Genomic DNA, 24,225 nt, shown 5'->3' with positions numbered 1-24,225 from the left:
GAGCCATGATTGTACCCCTGCACTCCTGCCTGGGGGATAGAGTAAAAAATAGAGCTAAGATAAATACCCCCACTTTTTTTTTTTTTTACGGGGCAAAGTCCCAGTTACTTGGGAGGCTGAGGCGAGAGGATGACTTGAGCCAGGGAGGTCGAGGCTGCAGTTAGCTGAGATTGCACCACTGCACTCCAGCCTGGGAGACAAAGTGAAACCTTGTCTTAAAATAAATAAATAAAGGAAATACATACATGAAAGTATTTAAGAAAAAAGAGGGCCAGGTGCCGTGGCTCATGCCTGCCCAGCACTTTGGGAGGCCAAGGCAGGCAGATCACCTGAGGTTAGGAGTTAAAGATCAGCCTGGCCAACGTGGTGAAACCCCGTCTCCACTAAAAATACAAAAATTAGCCAGGCATGGTGGCGTGTGCCTGTAATCCCACCTACTTGGGAGGCTGAGGCATGAGAATCGCTTGAACCTGAGAGACCGAGGTTGCAATAAGCCAAGATTACACCACTGCACTCCAGCCTGGGGGAAAGAGTGAGACTCCGTCTCAAAAATAATAATAACAATAATATCTAGAGTCACTGCCAGTAGTTGACTATAGTGTTTATTTTAAATATGAATCCTTAAGTTCAGCTATAGAGAAAGACAATCAAGCACTTGCTGAATACTGGCCCTCTTCCCCTCCAATTATAAACAGCAATACACATTCTTCACTACAGATTAGTGAAGTAAACTAAGTGTATAAAAAGAAAATAAAAACCTTTAATCCCACAATCTAGTAGTAATTTTTTTTTAATTAATTAATTTTTTTTGAGATGAAGTTTCACTCTTGTTACCCAGGCTGGAGTGCAATGGTGTGATCTCGGCTCACCACAACCTCCGCCTCCCAGGTTCAACCGATTTTCCTGCCTCAGCCTCCTCAGTAGCTGGGATTATAGGGATGAGCCACCATGCCCGACTAATCTTTTTGTATTTTAGTAGAGACGGGGTTTCTCTGTGTTGGTCAGGCTGGTCTTGAAGTTCTGACCTCAGGTGATGTGCCCGCCTCAGCCTCCTATTTTTTTTTTTTTTGAGACGGAGTCTCGCTCTGTCACCCAGGCTCAAGTGCACTGGCGTGATCTCAGCTAACTGCAGCCTCCGCCTCCTGAGTTCAAGTGATTTTCCTGCCTCAGCCTTCCAAGTAACTGGGACTATGGACGTGCACCACCACACCTGGCTAATTTTTTTGTATATTTAGTAGAGACGGGGTTTCACCATGTTGGTCAGGCTGGTCTCGAACTCCTGACCTCAGGTGATCCACCTACCTCGGCCTCCCAAAGTGCTGGGATTACAGGTGTGAGCCACCGTGCCCGGCCTAGTAGTAATTATTTTAAAACACTTTGATATATTGCCTTTCAGAGTTTTTACTAGGCATATATTTGTTTAGAAATTTTTCTTTTATATAACTGAGTCAATCAGTTAATATTTAATATTAATTGTTAATATTTCTTCTTTTATTTCCCTCCACATCTGGAATATATTATTAATAATTGTTTTGTGTTTGTTTTTTACATTTAACTATAATTCAGTAAGAATTTTGGTGAGGAATCTAATGAACCCAGACTGCAACACATTTTTTAAATGACCATATAATTTATTTATATATGTATATATGTACACATATATGTCTGTATATTTTTTTCCTAGGTAACTGTAATGACTATATATTCACCAAGGAAAAGCAAAGTGAACTCAGGTTTATATATCACTGAATTTAAATGAAACATTTAAAACCTATCATAACTACTATACTTAAAATATATGCATACACACACACTCCTAAAGTCAGTTAATTCCAGCTCCTCTCCCAGGGGAAAAAAAGCAATTAGTGAGAGACCTTTGGGATCTTGTCTTACTTACTCTCTTAACTTCAGCAGAGAAGAGGTGAGTACTTTGAAAGCTCTATCCTTTATTTCAAGTGAGAGGAAAACATCAGCACTGAGAAATATTTTATATTCTTTGAAGCTATTCAATTTAGAATTTTTTTCTTCTATCCATGTATAAACCCCAGGCTGTGCTCTGTGCTTTTCAACCAACATCAGTTATAAATACAGTTCTTTTAGGATTCACTGCTAATTTTAAAAATGCTTGATGTAAAATATACTGTACCAATAGACAAGAAAAAACCTTCCTAATTGCTCTTTGAAATCTTAAAGACTAAGTTCACCAGGAATGCTAATACAATCTATTTTTAACTCTGTTGTGGGCTGGGTGCGGTGGCTCATGCCTGTAATCCCAGCACTTGGGGAGGCAGAGGCAGTTGGATCACCTGAGGTCAGGAGTTCGAGACCAGTGTGGCCAACATGGTGAAACCCTGTCTCTACTAAAAATACAAAAATTAGCCAGGCGTGGTGGCACATACCTGTAGTCTCAGCCACTCAGGAGGCTGAGGCAGAAGAATCACTTGAACCCAGGAGGCAGAGGTTGCAATGAGCCCAGATCGCACCACTGAACTGCAGCCTGGGCAACAGAGTGAGACTCCGTCTCAAAAAAGAAAAGAAAAAAGAAAAAAATTCTATTATGTAAGCAGTTACAGACAAATAGGCTTCTCAGAACCATGTTACTTATAAGTATTATCTGCTTTATATGCACTACTCACCTGAACCTTTAGAATTCTGGTAACAAGAGTGTCCAGCTGATCTGTTGAAAAAAAAAAGCATATAAATAATATGTAATATTACAATGTTATAAGCACTGAACAACGTATTTCAATTTTTTTTTTTTTTATTTTTTTTGAGACAGGGTCTCACTTTGTCTCCCAGGTTGGAGTGCAGTGGTATTATCTCGGGTCATTGGAACCTCTGCCTCCCAGTCTCAAGCGATTCTCCCACCTCAGCCTCCCAGGTAGCTGGGACCAGTGCTGCTACGCCCAGCTAATTTTTGTATTTTTAGTAGAGACAGTTTCACCATATTGGCCAGGCTGGTCTCAAACTCCCGACCTCAGGTGATCTGCCTGCCTCAGCCTCCCAAAGTGGTGGATTAAAGGCATGAGCCACTGCACCCAACCAACATATTTCAAATTTTAAAAAAGGACAGTGTTGCATATTATTTTTACTTTTCATGTTTCCGTCAGAAATGTCTTGCAAATTTTTTTCTATAATTCTGGTTACATCCTAATGGCTCCAAGATTTTTTTCTTTCCTTTTTTAGAGATGGGGTCACCCTCCTTCACCCAGGCTAGAGTGTAGTGCCGGGATCATAGCTCACCGCAGCCTCAAAATCCTGGGCTCAAACAATCCTCAGCCTCTCAAGTGGCCACGACCACAGGCGTGTGCCACAACGCCTGGCTAATTTTTGTACAGATATGAGCCACCATACCTGTCCCGGGTCTTAATTTTATAGCTTCCTAATCTCATTCCTACAGTGAGCTCAATAAAGTAGTTGGGGCTCCTGGGCTATCCATGTTATTATCTTGCTGTCTCTATTTTTAATGAAGTGATTTGGGTATTGAAAAGACTGTTCTTTTTTTTTTTTTTTCTTTTGTGAGGTGGAGTCTTGCTCTGTTGCCCAGGCTGGAGTGCAATGGCGTGATTTCGGCTCACTGCAACCTCTGCCTTCCAGGTCCAAGCAATTCTCCCACCTCAGCCTCCCAGAAGCTAGGATTATAGGTGCCCGCCACCACGCCGGGCTAATTTTTGCATTTTTAGTAGAGACAAGGTTTCGCCATGTTGGCCAGGCTGGTCTCAAACTCCTGACCTCAAGTGATCCACCGCCTCAGCCTCCCAAAGTGCCGGGATTACAGGCGTGAGCCACCATGCCATGCCAAAAGACTGTTCTTTGAATAGTAATTAAGGTGTGCTAGAACTGGTAAGTTGGTCTGTAATGTTTCTAATTTCGTACAAATTCTTTTTTTAGAAAAGAAATTCTAAACTTAAAACAACCTTCCTTCCCTCATCCTGCAATTTATTCAGTGACCAAGAGTTCATGGGGCAGACGCCAAGTTTATAAAGTTTTTGTTATGAACTTTTCACCGCCATTACCTCTGCTATTTTATTCCAAGCCACCATATCATTTTCTTGTATTCCAAATTCCTAATTCTACCCTTGCTCCTTCCAGTTTATTCTCCAACTAGCAACCAGCGTGATCCTTTTTAAGAGAAGTAAGATCACATCACTTCTCTGCTGGCAACCTTCTTGTGACTTCCTTTCTCAAAGGTTGACTTTATAGGGCATGAGGGAGTTTTGAAGGAGTGATAGAGCTGCTCTGTATCTTCAGCATGGCAGGGCTTACACAGCCATGTGCATTTGTCAAAACCCATCATATTATACATGAAAAAGTAAGACTTTACTTTGTGTAAATCATGTCTCAATAAACCTGACTTTAAAGAAAAAGAAGTGCCGGGCGCAGTGGCTCCTGCCTGTAATCCCAGCACTTTGGGAGGCCAAGGCGGGTGGATCACGAGGTCAGGAGATCAAACCATCCTGGCTAACACGGTGAAACCCCGTCTCTACTAAAAATGCAGTGAGATTAGTTTGGCCGGGCGCAGTGGCTCAAGCCTGTAATCCCCGCACTTTGGGAGGCCGAGACGGGTGGATCACAAGGTCAGGAGATCGAGACCATCCTGGCTAACACGGTGAAACCCCGTCTCTACTAAAAAATACAAAAAACCAGCCGGGCGAGGTGGCGGGCGCCTGTAGTCCCAGCTACTTGGGAGGCTGAGGCAGGAGAATGGCGTAAACCCGGGAGGCGGAGCTTGCAGTGAGCTGAGATCCGGCCACTACACTCCAGCCTGGGCGACAGAGCGAGACTCCGTCTCAAAAAAAATAAATAAATAAAAAATAAAAATAAAAATAAAAATGCAAAAAATTAGCCAGGCATGGTGGCACATGCCTGTAGTCCCAGCTACTTGGGAGGCTGAGGCAGGAGAATCGCTTGAACCTGGGAGGCAGAGGTTGCAGTGAGCCAAGATCACACCACTGCACTCCACCCTGGGTGACAGAGCAAGACTCCGTCTCAAAAAAAAAAAAAAGTAAAGAGTTCTGGAGTTCCCATTAGTTAATAACGGGACTTTTGGCAGATTACTTCCCCTTTCAGATTAGTAACTATGACTGGAATGGATGATTTTTAAGACCCCTGCCATGCCAAAATTGTATGATGTAGCATAATAAACCTGATTCTAGTCTGAAAGTTGTATTTTGTATTTCTGGGAATATAGCTTTTCATAAATTAATCTTGGTTTGTGTTTTTTAATGGGGTTCCTTAAACCAAACTGAAAGTTTTTCAATTGTATTTTTAAGAGTTTGGATAAACTAAAGGTGGCATGGAGATGAACGACGGGGAGATAAAAGGAGAGGACAAACAACCTCTTTGTGCCTGTTTTGTCATCCATAAAGTGGGGATCATCATAAAAGCTTCTAGGACTTGGCTGGGCACAGTGGCTCATGCCTGTAATCCCAGTACTTTGGGAGGCCAAGGCAGACAGATCGCTTGAGCCCAGGAGTTCAAGACCAGCCTGGGCCAATATGGCGAAACCCATCTCTACGAAAAATACAAAAATTAGCCGGGTGTGGTGGCGCACACCTCTAGTCTAAGCTACTTGGGAGGATGAGGCAGGAGAACCACTTGAACCCAGGAGGCGGAGGTTGCAGTGTGTTGAGATTGTGGCATTGCACTCCAGCCTGGGTGACAGAGGGAGACTCCGTCTCAAAAAAAAGAAAAAAAGTTAATGTATCTCCTGATACACTAGGATCCAGCAGTCGGCCAAGGATTATGAAGAACAGAAAAGAAACCCAAGAAGACTCCATCCCATCTTTAAGAAGTCTTCAGTAGCACCAGATACAAAAAGGATGGCCATGCGGGTGGATCACGAGGACAGATGGAGACCATCCTGGCTAACACGGTGAAGCCCTGTCTCTACTAAAAATACAAAAAATTAGCCAGGCGGGGTGGCACGCGCCTGTAATACCAGCTACTCGGGAGGCTGAGGGAGGAGAATGGCGTGAACCCAGGAGGCAGAGCTTGCAGTGAGCCAAGATTGCACCACTGCCCTCCAGCCTGGGCGACAGAGCGAGACTCCGTCTCAAAAACAAAAAAGGATGGCCACGGGTGCAACAGGGGCCCTGACTGTGGGTTGTACTGAACGGCAAACATATCGCAGTTCTTGCTTTTAGGAAATAAAGGAGGGAGAGGAAGAGGAGGTAGAGTCTCCAGCAGTGACTTCAACAGCTCATTGTCCTCACTATCCAGGAAATAGGTGTAAAAACCTGCTCAAAACGAAATAGATTTGTGAAAAAAGGAACTTCAGTGTGTGAAGAAAAATGTCAAGATCAGGGCACCTTGGATATTCAGTCATTGGTCTCACTGGCGATTAGAAACTCTCGTTTGAGGTCGGGCGCAGTGGTTCACCCTGTAATCCCAGCACTTTGGGAGGCCGAGGCGGGCGGCTCACTTGAGGTCAGAGGTTCGGCACAAGCCTGGCCAACATGGTGAAACCGCGTCTCTACTAAAAATACAAAAATTAGCCGGGAGTGGTGGCAGGCGCCTGTAATCCCAGCTACTCGGGAGGCTGAGGTAGGAGAATCACTTGAACCTGGGAGGCTGAGGTTGCAGTGAGCCGAGATCGCACCACTGCACTCCAGCCTGGGCAACAGAGCGAGACTCTGTCTCACACTCAAAAAAAAAGAAAGAAAAGAAAAGAAAAAAAAGAAAACAAAAAGAAAGAAATCCCCGTTTGACAGAAAGGTGGCTCATGTCACAAGAGGGAAGGAACTGGTTTATGGGCCTGGACGCCCCCAGCTAAACTGGGGGACATCTTCCTCCTCTGTTCCCGCCGCCTCGCCTTTCGGTGGACACACCGTCCTGTGCCAGACAGCAAATGTCCCAGTAGGGCTCGCAGCGCCCCCTCGGGGCAGAGAGATGCACGCGGGCGACTGTCGCAGTCACCTCGTGGCCACTGCACCAAACGCTCCTCCGAGGTTTCCCTCAGAGGCCCTCCCTCAACCGCGAGGCAGTCCTCCCCTCTTCCCTCCCGTCCACAACACAACTGTTCCCCGCCTCTCACTTGAGGGCACCGGAGCCAGCCCGAGACGCACGGCCGGCCGCAGCCCTCCTCACGGGGCTCACGACCCGGGGGCCCCACGCTGCCACCCCTTGCCCCGGGGCCCCCAACCTCACCCGCCGCCGCCACCCTCGGTCCCGGCCACTGCGGGCGGCTCTGCAGAAGAGCTACGCTCCGTCCAGTCGGACCCAGGACCCTGGCCCGGCATCTCCGCGGCGCCGAGACCGCGAGCTGTGTGCGGGAGCAGCTGTCCCAGCGTCCCTCCCCTGACAGCACGCGTGCGTCAGGCTGCTGGTATTCCGGAGAGGCGGTTCCGATGCCGGCTTCTCGCCCCTCCGAAGCCGTTCGGACACTGCCCGAAGAGCTTCGGGAGAGCGGGGCGGGCAGATCCGCGACCCCGGAGTTACGGTGGGGGAGGGGCAGGAGCGCTGCGGTAGCTGAGCGTTTGCACGTTTGCACCTCTGTGGAAGCAGTGCGTCACAGGAGGGAAATATACATGCTCCCCAAAACAAGAGGTGCTTTCCACTTCAGTATTCCAGATCCTCAACACATTTGCAAATCGCGAGGGTCACCATACAGGTCAAAAGTCTGCACGCAAACCACGGACCGAAGCACGCGGCTCAAGGATGCGGAGCTTTATCTGTTATCCGTTATTACCCAGGTATCCAAGCTTAGCCTGCATCCCAACGGCCGATTTCCAACAACTACTTCTGCGCACGCGCATATCATCTCCTTCACCCCTCCACTTTCGTCTCAGGATGCGTTTCTCACCGGATTTGGCCCGCGGGCTGTCCCGTAGAAGGAGGTGTGGTAGAAATGGAGGCGTAGAAAGAATGTGGATTGCGATTGGTTCGCACTTCACTTTCCCGGAACTCAGTGGGCGTCGCGCGAAGGCTGAGGGAGTGTGGCGGGCGGCTCCGGGAGCCAACATGCCTCGGTATGCGCAGCTCGTCATGGGCCCCGCGGGCAGCGGGAAGGTGAGGATTTGAGGGGACAAGGAGAGAAAAGTAGGGGTTCATGGGAGGCGGGAGGTTGGGTCCTGAGGGAGCGAGGCGGCGGGTATGTGTATTGGGAACCCTGAGACCCCACGCAACTCATTTATACTGTCTGGCTTCATGTTTTTTGTTGTTGTTTTGAAAGGGAAATAATGGTAGTTGTTGATATTTATTGGATACTTAAGCCCCAGGCAGTAGATTAAACGCCTTGCTGATTTCTACAACAACCCTGTGAGAGAGATCTCATTCTCATTTTGCAGACAACGAGACACAGAAAGGTTAAGTTCTTTGCCCAGCAAAAAAATTTAAATCCAGTTTTGTCTAAACTCCAGAATCCGGCCCTGTCTCGCTCCCAGGAGGGTAAAGTGGGGTCTCGTTAATTACTGTTTCTCAGAACTTGGAACATGGACTTTTGGTATTTAAGGTGCTTTTAGGTGGTACATGGACCCAACATTAAGGAGCATCAGATCATGTATTGAGGAAATTGTTGCCTTTTCATTTCTCTTTCAGTTCTTCGCATTTAGGAGAAATTGTGCTCGGTGCTAGTGTGTATCTTCAGCACTTATTTAATCCTCAGGTCTTTTCAGAGAGCAGTTCTTAGTCTCAGAGCTTTTAATAGGCACTTGTATTTAGCTAAAATTAAGAACATTTAAAAGTTTTATATAATTTTATGTCTAACTTCACGTTATGTCAAATATAACTGGTTTTCAGTTTACAGTAGGGATAAAATTTTTTCTTGTAAACAAATACTAAGGGAATGTTAGGAACATTCAAATACAGTGGGAATGGTGAAGATATGGATCAAATAACAGATGTGTGGGAAACATAGCCAGGCGTGGTGGCTCACGCCTGTAATCCTATCACTTTGGGAGGTGGAGGTGGACGGATCGCCTGAGCCAGGAGTTTGGGACCAGCCTGGGCAATACGGGGAAACTCTTGTCTTTACAAAAAAATGCAAAAATTAGCCAGACCTGGTGGCAGGCACCTGTAGTCCCAGCTTCTTGGGAGGCTGAGGTGGGAGGATTACCTAAACCCAGGAGGTTGAGGCTGTGGTGAGTGGTGATCGTGCCACTGCACTCCAGCCTGAGTGACAGAGGTACTGTCACAAAAAAAGAAAAAGAAAAACTGGGAAACACTAGAGTCTGTGGAGGTGTTGTGTGGCCTTAGTTTTTAACAAACACATTGTTCTAAGCTGTTGAGTTATTCTGAGTAACAAACATGTACATGTAACTAAGATACCTATGACCTTTAACTTACCCAGAGTCTGTAGTCTTTTGGGGAAGACAAATAATGACCTGTCAATTAAGATACAATGTGATGTGGCCAGGTGTGGTGGCTTAAGCCTGTAATCCTCGCACTTTGGGAGGCTGAGGCCAGCAGATCACTTGAGCCCAGGAGTTCAAGGTCAGCCTGGGCAACATGGTGAAGCCCTGTCTCTACCAAAAATACAAAAATTAGCTGGGTGTGGTGGCCAGAGCCTGTAGTCCCACCTACTCGGGGGGCTAAGGCTGGAGAATCGCTTGAGCCTGGGTCAAAGCAGCAGTGAGCTATATGATGGTGCCACTGCACTCCAGCCTGGGTGACAGAGTGAGACCCTTTGTCAAAAAAAAAAAAAAAAGATACAGACAGAGACAACAGTATGTGTAAAGGCACTGAGAGGACAGCAAGATGGATTTTTTTTTCTATAGTCTATTTTAATTTTTGGACTGATTGTGTTAAACAAGTATCTTTATAAGCTTTTGATGCCTACTATCAGAAACATTTGTTGAGTGTGTTCTTTCTCCCAAGCATGTTTTGGGCCCTGGAGGTTGTGTGGGGAAAAAAACACGCACACACAAAATCCCTGCCCTGTGGAGCTTATCTTTAAACATAATAAGTCAATTAGAAATAATTATCAAGTATTTATTATGTAGTAGGTATTGTGCTAATCTCTGTGCTTGGGAAACGGAATGACACATCTCTGCCTTTAAACAGAGGATGACACAGACAAGTAGCCTAGAATTTTTTTTTTTTTTTTTTTTTGAGCCAGGAGTCTTGTTCTGTCATCCAGGCTGGAGTGCAGTGGTGTGATCTCAGTTCACTGCGACCTCCGCCTCCTGGGTTCAAGTGATTCTCCTGCCTCAGCCTCCCGAGGATCTGAGATTACAGGCATATGCCACCACGACTGGCTAATTTTTGTGTATTTAGTAGAGGCGGGGTTTCACCATGTTGGCCAGGCTGGTCTTGAACTCCTGACCTCAGGTGATCCGCCTACCTCGGCCTCCCAAAGTACTGGGATTACAGGTGTAAACCACTGCACCCAGCCCCAGATTTTAACATAGTATGGTAACAACAACATAAGGGATAAAGAATTATCTAAACCAAACGTTACAAACTGATAGCCACCTCCAAACTATTTATTGACCTTGGCATTCCTTCATCTTGGAATGCTCTTCCCCTTAGGATGGCAAGCTCATTATCATATACTCAGATATCCCCTACTCAGAGACATCATCCCTGACCATCCTACCTAAAGGTTTGTTTGGATTGTACAAGTCCTGGTAGAGACACTGTGTTAGGTGTTACACTATGTAACCAGAAGTCTTCCCTTTAAATACCACTTGTCAGACGTTAGAGCAGTAAGGAGCCTTAGTGATTATGGAGGACATCCCAGTTAGAGACAAGAAAGTTTAGGGGCAGGCCGGGCGCGGTGGCTCAAGCCTGTAATCCCAGCACTTTGGGAGGCCGAGACGGGCGGATCATGAGGTCAGGAGATCGAGACTATCTAGCTAACAGTGGAAACCCCATCTCTACTAAAAAATACAAAACCTTGGGAGGCCAGTGGCGGGCGCCTGTAGTCCCAGCCGAGGGAGGTAAGGAGGGAGAATGTAAGCCGGAGGCTTGCAGTGAGCTGAGATCCGGCCACTGCACTCCAGCCTGAGGCGACAAGAGCCAAGACTCAGTCTCAAAAGTTTAGGGGCAGAGTGGAGAAGTAAATTCCCCAGAGTTACCCATGAGTCTAAGTCAGGTTTGAATCTGCAGCCCAGTCAGATATCTTTTTCCCTTGTTTTCAGTCAGCCTCTTGGTTGGTGAAGGCATAGTTGTGACCTTAGTGGATAGTATTCCAGAGTATGGAAAGTAGCACTACACTGCCTGTTGCTTTAACCTCTCATGCCTTGTGACATTACAGAGCACCTACTGTGCCACCATGGTCCAGCACTGTGAAGCCCTCAACCGGTCTGTCCAAGTTATAAACCTGGATCCAGCAGCAGAACATTTCAACTACTCCGTGATGGCTGGTAAGTCCTGAGCAGAGGCTTCCCCCACCTTCAGGAACAGTAAGGGCTGTGGAGGCAGTGAGTACTAGCTGCTTAGCACAGAAGCTGAAAAATTACTTTTTATAGTCTGGATCCCTGGTTTTGTGGTAAATAGCATGAGCTTGTCATTTGGTCACATCTGTTCATGGTGATATGTGTGACAGTATCCTTTCTTGGTCTTTGATGTAAGATTTAAACATAAATGGGGCCGGACGCAGTGGCTCATGCCTGTAATCCCAGCACTTTGGGAGGCTGATGCGGGCAGATCATGAGGTCAGGAGTTCGAGACCAGCATGGTGAAACCCTGTCTCTACTAAAAACACAAAAAAATTAGCTGGGCGTGGTGGCGCGTGCCTGTAATCCCAGCTACTCAGGAGAATTGCCTGAACCCAGGAGACGGACGTTGCGGTGAGCCGAGATTGCACCACTGCACTCCAGCCTGGGCAACAGAGCGAGACTCTGTCTCAAAAAAAAAAAGTAAATGAACACTTCCCTCAGCACCGTTTCATTCTGTCCCTTTTGTCCTTAGTCCTGCTGTAGTGAATCATGTGGTATATTGCTGATCACTGTAAGTCAGGAGCCTGGGTTTGTTTTTTTAAATTCTTTTAATTTGTTCTTTCAAGTGTCTGTTGAACACCTGTTTTATGCCAGACACCAGAGTTATAGCAGAGAATAATATAGACATTATCCCTGCCATCACCAACCTTTAGGAAATAGGCAGTAAACAAAATGATAAACATGTTACAGAATGTGATGACTGCAGACAGGCTCATGAGAAGTACTCATTGGGTGAGGTTGCTTTAGCTAGGATTGTTAGGGAGGATGGTGACTCTGAGGAGGGGATCTTTGAGCCTAGACCTGAAGGATGGTAATATGCTCCTCAGTCTGAGGAAAAGCCTTCCAAAATGAGGGAACATTTAGATCATTAAATATGCCAAGCTGGGTGCAGGGACATGTGCCTGTAGTCCTAGCTACTTGGGAGGCTGATGTGGGAGGATCACTTGAGCCCAGGAGTTCAAGTCCAGCCTGGGCAATATTGCAAGATCCATCTCTGAAAAATAAAATAAATAAATAAATAGCCTAGAGGTGAGAAAGGATTTGGTGTTCTCCAGGAAAGCCAAGATGTCAGTGAGCTGAAGCATAATCACTGAAAGAAAGAAGTAAGTAGAGGCTAACAGGACATGAAAAGATGGGATTTTATCCTGTTGTCAGTGGGGTGCCACTAGAGGGTTTTAAGAAGAGGAAAGGATTGACATTTGATATATGTTTTGGGGGTTTTTTGGTTTTTTTGAGACAGGGTCCAGCTCTGTCGCGCAGGCTGGAGTGCAGTTTCACAACCTTTGCCTCCTGAGCTGAAGCCATCCTCCCACCTCAGCCTCCCAAGTAGCTGGTACTATAGGTGCGTGCCACCATGCCTGGCTAATTTTATAAATTTTTTTTTTTTTTTTTTTTTTGTAGAGACAGGGTTTCACCATGCTGCCCAGACTGGTCTCAAACTCCTGAGCTCAAGCAGTCTGCCGGCCTCAGTCTCCCAAAGTGCTGGGATTAGAGGTGTGAGCCACTACATCTGGCCTTTGTTGTTGTTGTTGTTGTTGTTTTGTTTTTGAGACAAGGTCTCACTCTGTCACCTAGGCTGTAGTACAGTAGCCTGATCACAGCTTATTGTAGTCTCAACCTTCTAGACTCAAGCAATCCTCCTACCTCAGTCTCCCAAGTAGCTGGGACTACAGGCACACACTATCATGCCTGGGTAATTTTTGTATTATTTGTAGAGATGGGGTTTCATCATGTGGCCCAGGCTGGTCTCATTGCCCAGGCTGGTCTCGAACTCCTGGGCTCAAGTGACCCACCAGCTTGACTTCTGAAAGTGCTGGAATAATAGGCATGAGCCACCGCACTTGGCCTGATTTATGTTTTAAAAAATAACTCAGGTGCTTAGATGAAAAATGGACTTTAGTGGGTTGACAGTAGAAGTACAACCTGCATGGCTGGGCACGGTGGCTCATGCCTGTAATCCCAGCATTTTGGGAGGCCGAGGTGGGTGGTCACCTGAGGTCGGGAGTTCGAGACCAGCCTGACCAACATGGAGAAACCCCGTCTCTACCAAAAATACAAAATTAGCTGGGCATGGTGGCACATGCCTGTAATACCAGCTACTCGGGAGGCTGAGGCAAGAGAATCGCTCGAACCGGGGAGGCAGAGGTTCTGGTGAGCCAAGATCGCACCATTGCACTCCAGCCTGGGCAACAAGAGCGAAACTGTCTCAAAATTAAAAAAAGAAGTACAACCTGCACTGCGGCTGTTGTAGTTAGCCAGGTGTACACCAGTACTAGGGTGGTCATGGTGGAGATATAAGGAAGCTGACAGATTCAGTATATTTTGCAAGTTGAATTAATAGCATTTTGTGGGGGATTGAACCAAGAAGGCATAGGAAAGTAAGGAATCAAGGGTGACTCTTGCAGCTTTGTTGAGTGTATGATAATCATTTCCTGTGGAGGGAGACAGGTCGTTTTAGGTTTGGGGACGTTCTCTTTGCACTCACTAAGTGCAAAGAGAAACTTGATTTCTGTTAATGAGTGAGCAGGTTGCGGAAAGGCAGATTGAAGGGAGAGGGAGAGATGCGAAATGCTTATCTTTGAGAAAAAAAGCATTGGATTACTTTGGAACCATTTGGTTGCAGCAAACGGAAACCACTCTAAGCTAGCTTAGTTAAAAAGAGGACTTAGGATGGGCACTGTGACTCATGCCTGTAATCCCAGCACTTTGGGAGGCCAAGGCAGATGGATGGCTTGAGCCCAGGAGTTCAAGACCAGCCTGGGCAGCATGGTGAAACCCCATCTCTACAAGAAATATAGAAATTAGCCTGGCATGCTGGCAGGCGCCTGTATTCCCAGCACTCAGGAGGCTGAGGTGGTGGGATCACTTGAGCCTACGAGGTCAAGGTTGCAGTGAGCCATGATTATGCCACTGCACTCCAGCCTGGGCAGCAGAGTGAGACCCTGTCTAAAAAGAAAGAAAGCCAGATTTATTGTCCCAATTTGGATCAGTTATCTGTTATTTATCGCTGGGGGAGGGGTAGGAAGGTGTTGTCAGTATAAATATGTCTGTGAATGAAGCTCAATTCTTTGTGAATGGAGAGTGTAGGTTTGAACACAAAAATAAGTAAAAACCTAAGGTAGAAAATTCTATATACTGATTCCTAAAAATTAGTAAGATAATCATACCAGAATTTTTTAAGCCTCTCCTGTTGGTGATTTTTTTTTTTTTTTTTTTTTCCCCTGAGGCAGAGTCTGTCTCTGCTGCCCAGGCTGGAGTGCAGTGGCACCATGTCATCTCACTGCAACCTCTGCCTCCTGGGTTCAAGTAATTCTCCTGCCTCAGCCTCTCGAGCAGCTGGGATTACAGGCACGTGCCAGCACACCTGACTAATTTTTCTATTTTTGTTTGTTTTTGTTTTTGTTTGAGATGGAGTCTTGCTCTGTCGCCTGGGCTTGAGTGCAATGGCGTGATCTTGGCTCACTGCAACCTCCGCCTCCTGGGTTCAAGTAATTCTCCTGCCTCAGCCTCCGGAGTAGCTAGAACTACAGGCATGCGCCACCACGCCTGGCTAATTTTTGTATTTTTAGTAGAGATGGGGCTTCACCATATTGGCCAGGCTGGTCTCGAACTCCTGATCTCATGATTCCCTCACCTTGGCCTCCCAAAGTGCTAGAATTACATGCGTGAGCCACCACACCCAGCCTAATTTGTATATTTTTAGTAGAGACAGGTTTCAGCATGTTGGCCAGGCTGGTCTTGAACTCCTGACCTCAAGTGATCCACCTGCCTCACCCTCCGAAAGTGCTGGGATTACAGGCATGAGTCACTGCGCCGAGCTCCTTAGTGATTTTGATACATTATCTCACAGTTCTCATCCTTCTACCCCAGGATAAAGAAAGTGAGGCTCAGGGAGGTGAAATAGTTACCTTAGTGTTACTTTGGGAGGCCGAGGCAGGCGGATCACAAGGTCAGGAGATTGAGACCATCCTGGCTAACACCGTGAAACCCCGTCTCTACTAAAAAAAAATACAAAAAACTAGCCGGGCGTGGTGGTGGGCGCCTGTAGTCCCAGCTACTTGGGAGGCTGAGGCAGGAGAATGGCGTGAACCCGGGGGCGGAGCTTGCAGTGAGCCGAGATCGCGCCACTGCACTCTAGCCTGGGGCACAGAGCAAGACTCCGTCTCAAAAAAAAAAAAAAAGAAATGGTAATCAGTTTTCTTTTTTTCGTTTTGTACTTTTTAGGAATAGGTAATACATATTCACATGGTTCATAACGTAAAAGTACTAAAGAGTAAGTATACAGGAAAACATCTTCCTCTCAGCTCTGCGTCCCAGCAATCAGCTCCCCTTCCTGGGAGCAGCCAGTGTTACCAGTTTCTGGTGTGTTCTTTCATAGCCTGTGCACATAAAATTCAAGATGTATATGTATTATGTCTATGTAGTGAATTTTTGTCTTTTATTAACACCAATGATAGCATTCTTACACAGTTCTGTACCTTGCATTTTTCACTGAACAATATGCCTAGGAGGTTGTATTATTGTTAATACTTAAAGAGATTTTCCCCTTTTATGACTGTGTGGTATTCCATTGTCTGGCTGAACAATAATTTATTTGCTAATTTCTCTATTGATGGACACTGCTACAGTGAAAAGCCATGTACATAAATAATTTCCTGCATATGAGTTTTTTATGTAATTATTAACTTTTATGTTCTATTTCTAGTAAGGATAACAATTTTTGAAGGGACACATGTATTCTGGGCCCTATTTGTCCTTTTCAGACATCCGGGAACTGATCGAGGTGGATGATGTAATGGAGGATGATTCTCTGCGATTTGGTCCCAATGGAGGATTGGTATTTTGCATGGAGTACTTTGCCAATAACTTTGACTGGCTGGAGAACTGTCTTGGCCATGTAGAGGACGACTATATACTTTTTGATTGTCCAGGTGAATCAACAATTTGAATGCTTTCCTTAAAGTCTTGATAGTTCCATCCTTAATAGGAGAAGGGAGAGTGAGCATTTGTAGCTCTAAACTATACTGCAGTAGAGTACCAAGCTATTCTTATTCAATGGCTGTGACTTATTAAGTCTATCTATTGAGGCCGGGTGCAGTGGCTCATGCTTGTAATCCCAGCACTTTGGGAGGCTGAGGTGGGTGGATCACGAAGTCAGGAGATCGAGACCATCCTGGCTAACATGGTGAAACCCATCTCTACTAAAAATACAAAAAATTAGCTGGGCGTGGTGGCGGGCGCCTGTAGTCCCAGCTACTCGGGAGGCTGAGGCAGGAGAATGGCATGAACCCAGGAGGCGGAGCTTGCAGTGAACCAAAATCACATCACTACATTCCAGCCTGGGCAACAGAGTGAGACTCTTGACTCAAAAGCAAACAAAAAAAAGTATATCTATTGAGTGCTTGATTTGTACACTGGGAATACCATAGAGCACAGATAGCCATGGTCTCTGGCCTCATGGAGCTCACAGTTTGGCAGAACTCAAGACAGTACAAAGAAATAGCGTCCAAATGATTATTTAATATTCAGTTGTCATTGAGTATTCCACAGGAATAGTACAGATCATCACACAGATAATGGCGGTTAGAGAGGCATCTGAGGCGGCCTTTCAGCTGGGCTGGAGGCTGAGGAAAGCAGAGGGCACAGCCTGCTGAACACCTCCCAGGAGGAAGGAACAATGCTGTTTTAAGGCACTGAAAAGGCCGATGTGGCTGGAGCATAATAAAGAGGCAACTGTCATGAGGTGTGACTGGTAGGAGACAGATAATAGCACATGGCTTCTGAAGCCAAATAGTGAATTTTCTTTTTTTTTTTTCTTTTTTCTTTTCTTTTTTTTTTTTTTGGAGACAGAGTTTCACTCCTGTCACTCAGGCTGGAGTATGATGGCGCCATCTCGGCTCACTCCAGTCTCCACTTTCTGGGTTCAAGTGATTCTCCTGTCTCAGCTTGCCAAGTAGCTGGGATTACAGGTGCCCACCACCACACCCGGCTAATTTTTGTATTTTTAGTAGAGACAGGGTTTCACTATGTTGGCCAGGCTGGTCTCAAACTCCAGACCTTAGGTGATTCACCTGCCTCGGCCTCCCAAATGCTGGGATTACTTGTGTGAGCCACCACGCCCAGCCCAAATTGTGAATTTTCAACTTGAGCCTGACCTGGCTTTGACCATTTATGTCCCTCACTTTTTTCCCCTTGCTTTTAATTGACCATACATATACCCACAGAAAAGTATATATGTCATAAGTATACAGCTTGATGAATATTCCCAAACTATAGATATCTTTGTAGCACTTATTTATTTATTTTTGTAGAGATATTGTATTGCTCAGGCAGGTCTCAAAGTCCTGGGCTCAAGCTATCCTCCACTTTAGCCTCCCAAAATGCTGGGATTACAGGTGTGTGAGCCATGGTATCTGGTCAGTAGCACTCACATTGATTGGCAGAAAACTCAAGTGTGAAGAACCTCATGTTCTTTCTTTCTTTTTTCTTTTCTTTTTCTTTTTTTTTTTTTAAAGACGGAGTCTTACTCTATCACCCAGGGTGGAGTGCAGTGGCGTGATCTTGGCTCACTGCAGCCGCCTCCTCCCGGGTTTAAGCGATTCTTGTGCCTCAGCATCCCAAGGAGTAGCTGGGACCACAGGCACGCACCACCACGCCTGGCTAATTTTTTTGTATTTTTAGTAGAGACAGGGTTTCACTATGTTGGCCAGACTGGTCTTGAACTCCTGGCCCCAAGTGATCCACTCACCACAGCCTCCCAAAGTGCTGGGATTACAGGCATGAGCCACCCTGCCCAACCAGAGAACCTCATTTTCTACATAAAACTTAATAGGGAGTCCTATGGTGGCAGTACCTTAGGTTTTATGATTGCTTTGAGAGGCTGTAGGCCCCTTAAAAATGTGTTGGCTTTTATTTTTATCCATCTTATGGGGAAAATTTGTTTCCTCTAACTTGATGATTTAACATATTTGCTGTTTCTAAAATTCTTGCAATACTCTTCATGTAGGTCAGATTGAGTTGTACACTCACCTGCCTGTGATGAAACAACTGGTCCAGCAGCTCGAGCAGTGGGAGTTCCGAGTCTGTGGAGTTTTTCTTGTTGATTCTCAGTTCATGGTGGAGTCATTCAAGGTCTGAAGCTAAATCTCTTATGGATTTCTTTTTTTTTTTTTGAGACAGAGTCTTACTCTGTTGCCCAGGCTGGAGCACAGTGGCGTGATCTCAACTCACTGCAACCTCTGCCTCCCGGTTCAAGTGATTCTTGTGCCTCAGCCTCCTGAGTAGCTGGAATTACAGGTGCATGCCACCATACCTGGCTAATTTTTGTATTTTTAGTAGAGATGGGGTTTTACCATGTTGGCCAGGCTAGTCTCAAACTCCTGACCTCAAACATCAAGTGATCCACCTGCCTTGGCCTCCCAAAGTCTCTTATAGATTTTTAAACTATGAGTACAAGCAGATGACAATTCCCTTTAATTATTGTGTGATTCTGAACATTTCACGAATGATTTCAGAGTTACTTAGTATCCCTTTTGTTATTAAATTATTATAATATGTTGTAAATCAAAAATAGTAAATTATTATATCATAGAGATTTAAGAGGAACTGCTTACCAAGAAAAAACTGAGGTTGTTGGGCAAAGTGGCTCACACCTATAATCTCAGCACTTTGGGAGGCCAAGGCAGGAGGATTGCTTGAGCCCAGGAGTTCCAGACCTGCTTGGGCAACAGAGTGAGACCCTGTCTCTACAACAAATACAAAAATTAGCTAGGCATTGTGGCACGTGCCTGTATTCCCAGCTACTTGGGAAGCTGAAGTGGGAGGATTGCTTGAGTACAGGAAGCAGAGGTTGCAGTGAGTCGAGATCGCCAAGATCGCACCATTGCACACCAGCCTGAGTGACAGAGTGAGACTCTGTCTCAAAAGAAAAGGAGGGGGGTAGCAGGAGAGAAAAAACTGAAGCAGATGGCTATTTTATAAAAGTCTATTTTTAATTTTCTGAGGACCTTTTGACCAGTTTATGAACTACCTAGATCAAATTTTTTATTAATAGCTCTTAAGGAATATTAGATGGGAAAGGAAATTAAAATGCTGTCTAAATTGAGATTTGTGATCACTGTATGTTATCTATATCTTCCCTCACCTTTGGGAACCAAGGGTCAAGCATCTGATTAGGGAACATTTTTTTTTTAAATACAAAAACTAGCCGGGCGCTGGGAAGGGCGTACTGTAGTCCCAGCTACTTGGGAGGCTGGAGGCGGGAGAATGGTGGAACCCGGGGCGGAGCTGCAAGTGAGCCGAGATCGCTGCACTGCACTCCAGCCTGGGAGATACAGTGAGACCTCGGGCCTCAAAAAAAAAAAAAAAATAAATAAATAAATAAATAAAATGTACTAAAATAATAATTTTGCCTTTTCCACATGTTCTGAACTAGCATTTTTTTTTGAGACCGAGTTTCGCTCTTGTTGCCCAGGCTGGAGTGTGGTGGTGCGATCTTGGCTCACTGGAACCTCCGCCTCCTGGGTTCAAGTGATTCTCCTGCCTCAGACTCCCAAGTAGCTGGGATTACAGGCACGTGCCACCACGCCCGGCTAATTTTGTATTGTTAGTAGAGACAAGGTTTCACCATGTTGGCTAGGCTGGTCTTGAACTCCTGACCTCAGGTGATCTGCCCACCTTGGCCTCCCAAAGTGCTGGATTACAGGTGTGAGCCACCATGCCCAGCCTGCATTTCTTTTATTTAGGCCAGTTCTGTTCCAGTGAGGAATAGAAGACCCTTTATGCAAAGGCCAGGTAACTTTGTTGGCAACAGTCAGTTCATCTTCCATTTTCTGTCTCCTCCTTCAGTTTATTTCTGGCATCTTGGCAGCCCTAAGTGCCATGATCTCTCTAGAAATTCCACAAGTCAACATCATGACAAAAATGGATCTGCTGAGTAAAAAAGCGAAAAAGGAAATTGAGAAGTGAGTTCACTCTTCTTCCATTATCAGATCTCAATTGCAGAGATGAACCTTCTGTTTTATTTAGATGGGAAGTTTGGTTGGTTTATAAACCTAGTCTCCTGAATTCATCAGTCTTTCTCTCTTTTAAAGGTTTTTAGATCCAGACATGTATTCTTTATTAGAAGATTCTACAAGTGACTTAAGAAGCAAAAAATTCAAGAAAATGACTAAAGCTATATGTGGACTGGTAAGCTTTTAAAGTTTGGATTTTTTGGCCAGGTGCAGTGACTCATGCCTGTAATCCTAGCACTTTGGCAGACCAAGGCGGGAAGATTGAGTCCAAGAGTTCAAGACCAGCGTGGGCAACAACTCTGTCACTAAAAACAATTTTTAAATTAGGCCAGGCGCAGTGGCTCACACCTGTAATCCTAGCACTTTGGGAGCCAGGGCAGGCTGATCATTTGAGGTTAAGAGTGCAAGACCAAGCCTGGCCAACATGGTGAAACCCTGTCTCTACTAAAAATACAAAAAAAAAATTAGCTGGGGCTGGGCGCGGTGGCTCAAGCCTGTAATCCCAGCACTTTGGGAGGCGAGGCGGTAGGATCCGCAGTCCAGGAGATCAAGACCATCTGGCTAACACGGTGGCTCCAGTCTCTACTAAAAAATAATACAAAAAATTAGCGAGGCCAGGTGGCAGGCATGCTGTAGTCCCAGCTACTCGGGGGCTGAGGCAGGAGAGAATGCGTGGCTTGCGGAGGCCAGAGCTGCAGTGAGCTGAGAGATCCAGCCACACGACCAGCTATGAAGCTGACAGAGCAAGACTCAAGTCTCAAAAAAAAAAATTAGCTGGACATGGTGGTGTGCACTTGTAATCCCAGTACTTGGGAGCCTGAGGCAGAAGAATCAGTTGAACCTGGTGGTGGAGGTTGCAGTGAGTGGAGATCACGCTACTGCAGTCCAGCCTGGGCAACAGAGTAAGACTTTGTTTCAAAAAAAAAAAAAAAAATTAGGCCAGGTGCAGTGATTTATGCCTGTAATCCCAGTTCTTTGGGAGGCTGAGGTGGGTGGATCACCTGAGGTCAGGAGTTCGAGACCAGCCTGGCCAACATGGTGAAACCCCGTCTCTACTAAAAAATTCAAAAATTAGCCAGGCATGGTGGCGCATGCCTGTAATCCTAGCTATTTGGGAGGCTGAGGCAGGAGAGTTGCTGGAACCCAGGAGGTGGAGGTTGCAGTGAGCCAAGATAGTGCCATTGCACTCCAGCCCAGTCCAACAACAGCAAGACTCAAAAAAAAAAACAAAAAAGCCAGGCATGATGCTGCACGCCTGTAGTTCCACTCTGGAGGCTGAGGTGGGAGGATCCCTTGAGCCTGGGAGGTCAAGGCTGTAGTGAGCCATGATCATGCCACTGTGTTCCAGCCTGGGTGGCAGAGAGACCCCATCTCAAAAAAACAAAAAGGGGGCCAGGCGCGCAGTGGCTCACACCTATAATCCCAGCGCTTTGGGAGGCCAAGGTGGGTGGATCACTTGAGATCAGGAGTTCAAGACCAGGCTGACCAACATGGTGAAACACCGTCTCTACTAAAAATACAAAATTAGCCGGGCATGGTGGCATACGCCTGTAATCCCAGCTACTTGGGAGGCTGAGGCAGGAGAATTGCTTGAACCTGGGAGGCGGAGGTTGAGCAACAAGAAAAAAACTCTGTCTCCAAAAAAAAAAAAAAAGATTGAAAAAAAAAGTTGAAGTTTTTTGGGTTTTTTTCCTAAACACCTGGTCAAATGTTTGCCTGTGTCCAGTCATTTGCCGCCTTTATAAAAAGCACAGTTCATCCCTATTTTCTGCGAAGTGGAGGAAGGAAAAGGGCTGTGGGGCTGGTCAGTCAGCAGTTTAATTTAGAAGTAGTTATTGGTAGTGGCTAATAAATTAACTAACATCTCATTATTTCTAGCCATTTGGAGAGTTCAGGACTGTTTGTGCTCCTGTGAAATTTCCAGTGGTTGTTGAATTCAGATAAATAGCCGTGAAACAGTGTCTAGTTAAAGTAATAAGCTAACAAGTGTTCTAGCCAATCAGAAGTCAGAAAAATCAATGATTTACTCTCTGTGTCTAGCTATCCCTCCTCCTCCTCTTCCCCTAAATACATCAGTGTTTTTATTCAGAAGTATAAATGGTTATAAAACTCAAATATAAGTTGAAAATTATGTATTTTGCACAACTTCAGAATGAACTTTTCTTGAAATCTGCAACTTGTAGATTGATGACTACAGCATGGTTCGATTTTTGCCTTACGATCAGTCAGATGAAGAAAGCATGAACATTGTATTGCAGCATATTGATTTTGCCATTCAATATGGAGAAGACCTAGAATTTAAAGAACCAAAGGTAATTTCTGATTTGGGGTGTTTGTTAGCTTTTGATAAAAGTATTTGCCAGCACGGGCCAGGCGCGGTGGCTCACGCCTGTAATCCCAGCACTTTGGGAGGCCGAGACGGGTGGATCACAAGGTCAAGAGATCAAGACCATCCTGGCTAACACGGTGAAACCCCGTCTCTACTAAAAAAATACAAAAAAATTAGCCGGGCGAGGTGGCGGTCGCCTGTAGTCCCAGCTACTCGGGAGGCTGAGGCAGGAGAATGGCGGGAACCCGGGAGGCGGAGCTTGCAGTGAGCCGAGATCGCACTGCACTCCAGTCCGGGCGACAGAGCGAGACTCCATCTCAAAAAAAAAAAAAAAAAAAAAATATTTGCCAGCACTCACTGGACTCTTGCATAATCCAGGAGACTCCTTAAATTAGTTTTTTGTCTTACTGATGGCAGTTAACTGGGCTTTTCTGGGTGATCTCTGAAATTAACACTGTGCTCCACAAGCTGTATCACTTTTACTCTATTTTTGTTGAGGCAGTATGATGAAGCTTCTGTGTATTCAGAGCTTGGGTGTATGTGCAAAGAGGAGGCGAAATTGGGCTGCCCTCACATATGTCATTGAGAAGACTAATGATAGTGTCAGCAAAGCATTTTTTAAAATTTCTTTTATTTTTTATTTTCCTGACCACTAGACTACCAGGGAAGTAAAGCACTATCACAGGAAATTAGCCAAGGATCGTCATGAATGTAAATTAAAATGAGAAATGCTTCTGAGATAGAAGCACATTAATTTACTACATATCTGGGAAAAAAATCTGTCAATCATGCCTTTTCTTACTATTAACAGTTACCTGTAAGCAACACCTGGAGCTGGTGCTGGATAATTAGTTCCACATAGGGTATTACCTGAAAAATATTTAAACACATACTAGTTTTGACTGAGGGGAAATAAATATATTTTCTATTTTGTGTTTCCATTGTGTCAGGAACGTGAAGATGAGTCTTCCTCTATGTTTGACGAATATTTCCAAGAATGCCAGGATGAATGAAGAGTTTACTAAAAAGTAACCATCTATACATGAAGAGCTTGTGGCCAAACCAGTAGAACATTCTTCTCTTCAAAGGATGCAGTAGTAGAAAGCTACTTATTTTAATGAAAAAAGTAATACCTCATTCTTTATCAGCCACATGCCTGAATCAAGTTTTTAATTATTCTGAAACTGCTGCTGTTTAAAGTGGAATCTTTTAGTGTTATAACAGCATCACTTTAGATTTTATAAGTCAAAATTGAAATGAATGCACATAGATTTGTATATAATATAAATTAGCACCTGAGCTAAGGTTAAGGCTAAACTTATTTTCACTTTTTGTATTATTTTTGAGATGCAGGAATTACTGTAACAAAATATGTGTCCGAAGGGAAAAAGCTACAAGTATATACATAAGACCATTGCTTATGTGTATCTTCCCATTTTCCTATATTGAAAATGTATATTATTTATATAACTTAAAAAGTAAAAATAACTATGTTTTGAGA

At 45.1% G+C, this 24,225-nt stretch overlaps 2 protein-coding genes across 4 annotated transcripts in view; one reads left to right on the top strand and one right to left on the bottom strand.

The window, feature by feature from the left end:
* Positions 1-7,746, bottom strand: part of FAM216A (family with sequence similarity 216 member A) — a 23,020-nt gene extending 15,274 nt beyond the window's left edge. The window contains exons 1-2 of one of the 2 annotated variants that reach the window (XM_003907152.2): positions 7,150-7,746; positions 2,637-2,677 (exon numbers count right to left, since the gene is read on the bottom strand). In XM_003907152.2, coding sequence (XP_003907201.1) covers positions 2,637-2,677; positions 7,150-7,241 — 133 coding nt within the window. In that variant the 5' untranslated portion in view covers positions 7,242-7,746. Of the gene's footprint in view, positions 1-2,636; positions 2,681-7,149 lie in introns of both variants that reach the window. The other variant, XM_009181710.4, reaches the window with a different exon arrangement.
* On the top strand, positions 7,511-24,225 carry GPN3 (GPN-loop GTPase 3). 2 transcript variants are annotated; one of them, XM_021922915.1, is made up of 9 exons: positions 7,607-7,694; positions 7,791-8,010; positions 11,198-11,306; positions 16,145-16,312; positions 18,388-18,512; positions 20,229-20,344; positions 20,474-20,570; positions 22,579-22,707; positions 23,675-24,225. In XM_021922915.1, the coding sequence occupies exons 1-9, from the start codon at positions 7,660-7,662 to the stop codon at positions 23,735-23,737; spliced, it is 1,062 nt and encodes a 353-aa protein (XP_021778607.1). In that variant the 5' UTR covers positions 7,607-7,659; the 3' UTR covers positions 23,738-24,225. The 2 variants fall into 2 exon arrangements, with proteins under 2 accessions (XP_003907198.1, XP_021778607.1); XM_003907149.5 differs by lacking the exon at positions 7,791-8,010 and having other exon boundaries at positions 7,511-7,694.

Source organism: Papio anubis, chromosome 9, assembly GCF_008728515.1.
Source record: "Papio anubis isolate 15944 chromosome 9, Panubis1.0, whole genome shotgun sequence".
NCBI lineage: Eukaryota > Metazoa > Chordata > Mammalia > Primates > Cercopithecidae > Papio > Papio anubis.
Note: the sequence above shows the minus strand (reverse complement) of the source record. Positions and strands in the feature narration are given on the sequence as shown.

Excerpts from the sequence above, each read along its gene's own strand:
- GPN3 (XM_021922915.1), top strand. The coding sequence starts at position 7,660 with ATGCGGAGCTTTATCTGTTATCCGTTATTACCCAG. Across the intron at positions 7,695-7,790 it reads TGTTATCCGTTATTACCCAG|GATGCGTTTCTCACCGGATT; the intron begins GTATCCAAGCTT and ends CTTTCGTCTCAG. Across the intron at positions 20,571-22,578 it reads CTAAAGCTATATGTGGACTG|ATTGATGACTACAGCATGGT; the intron begins GTAAGCTTTTAA and ends TGCAACTTGTAG.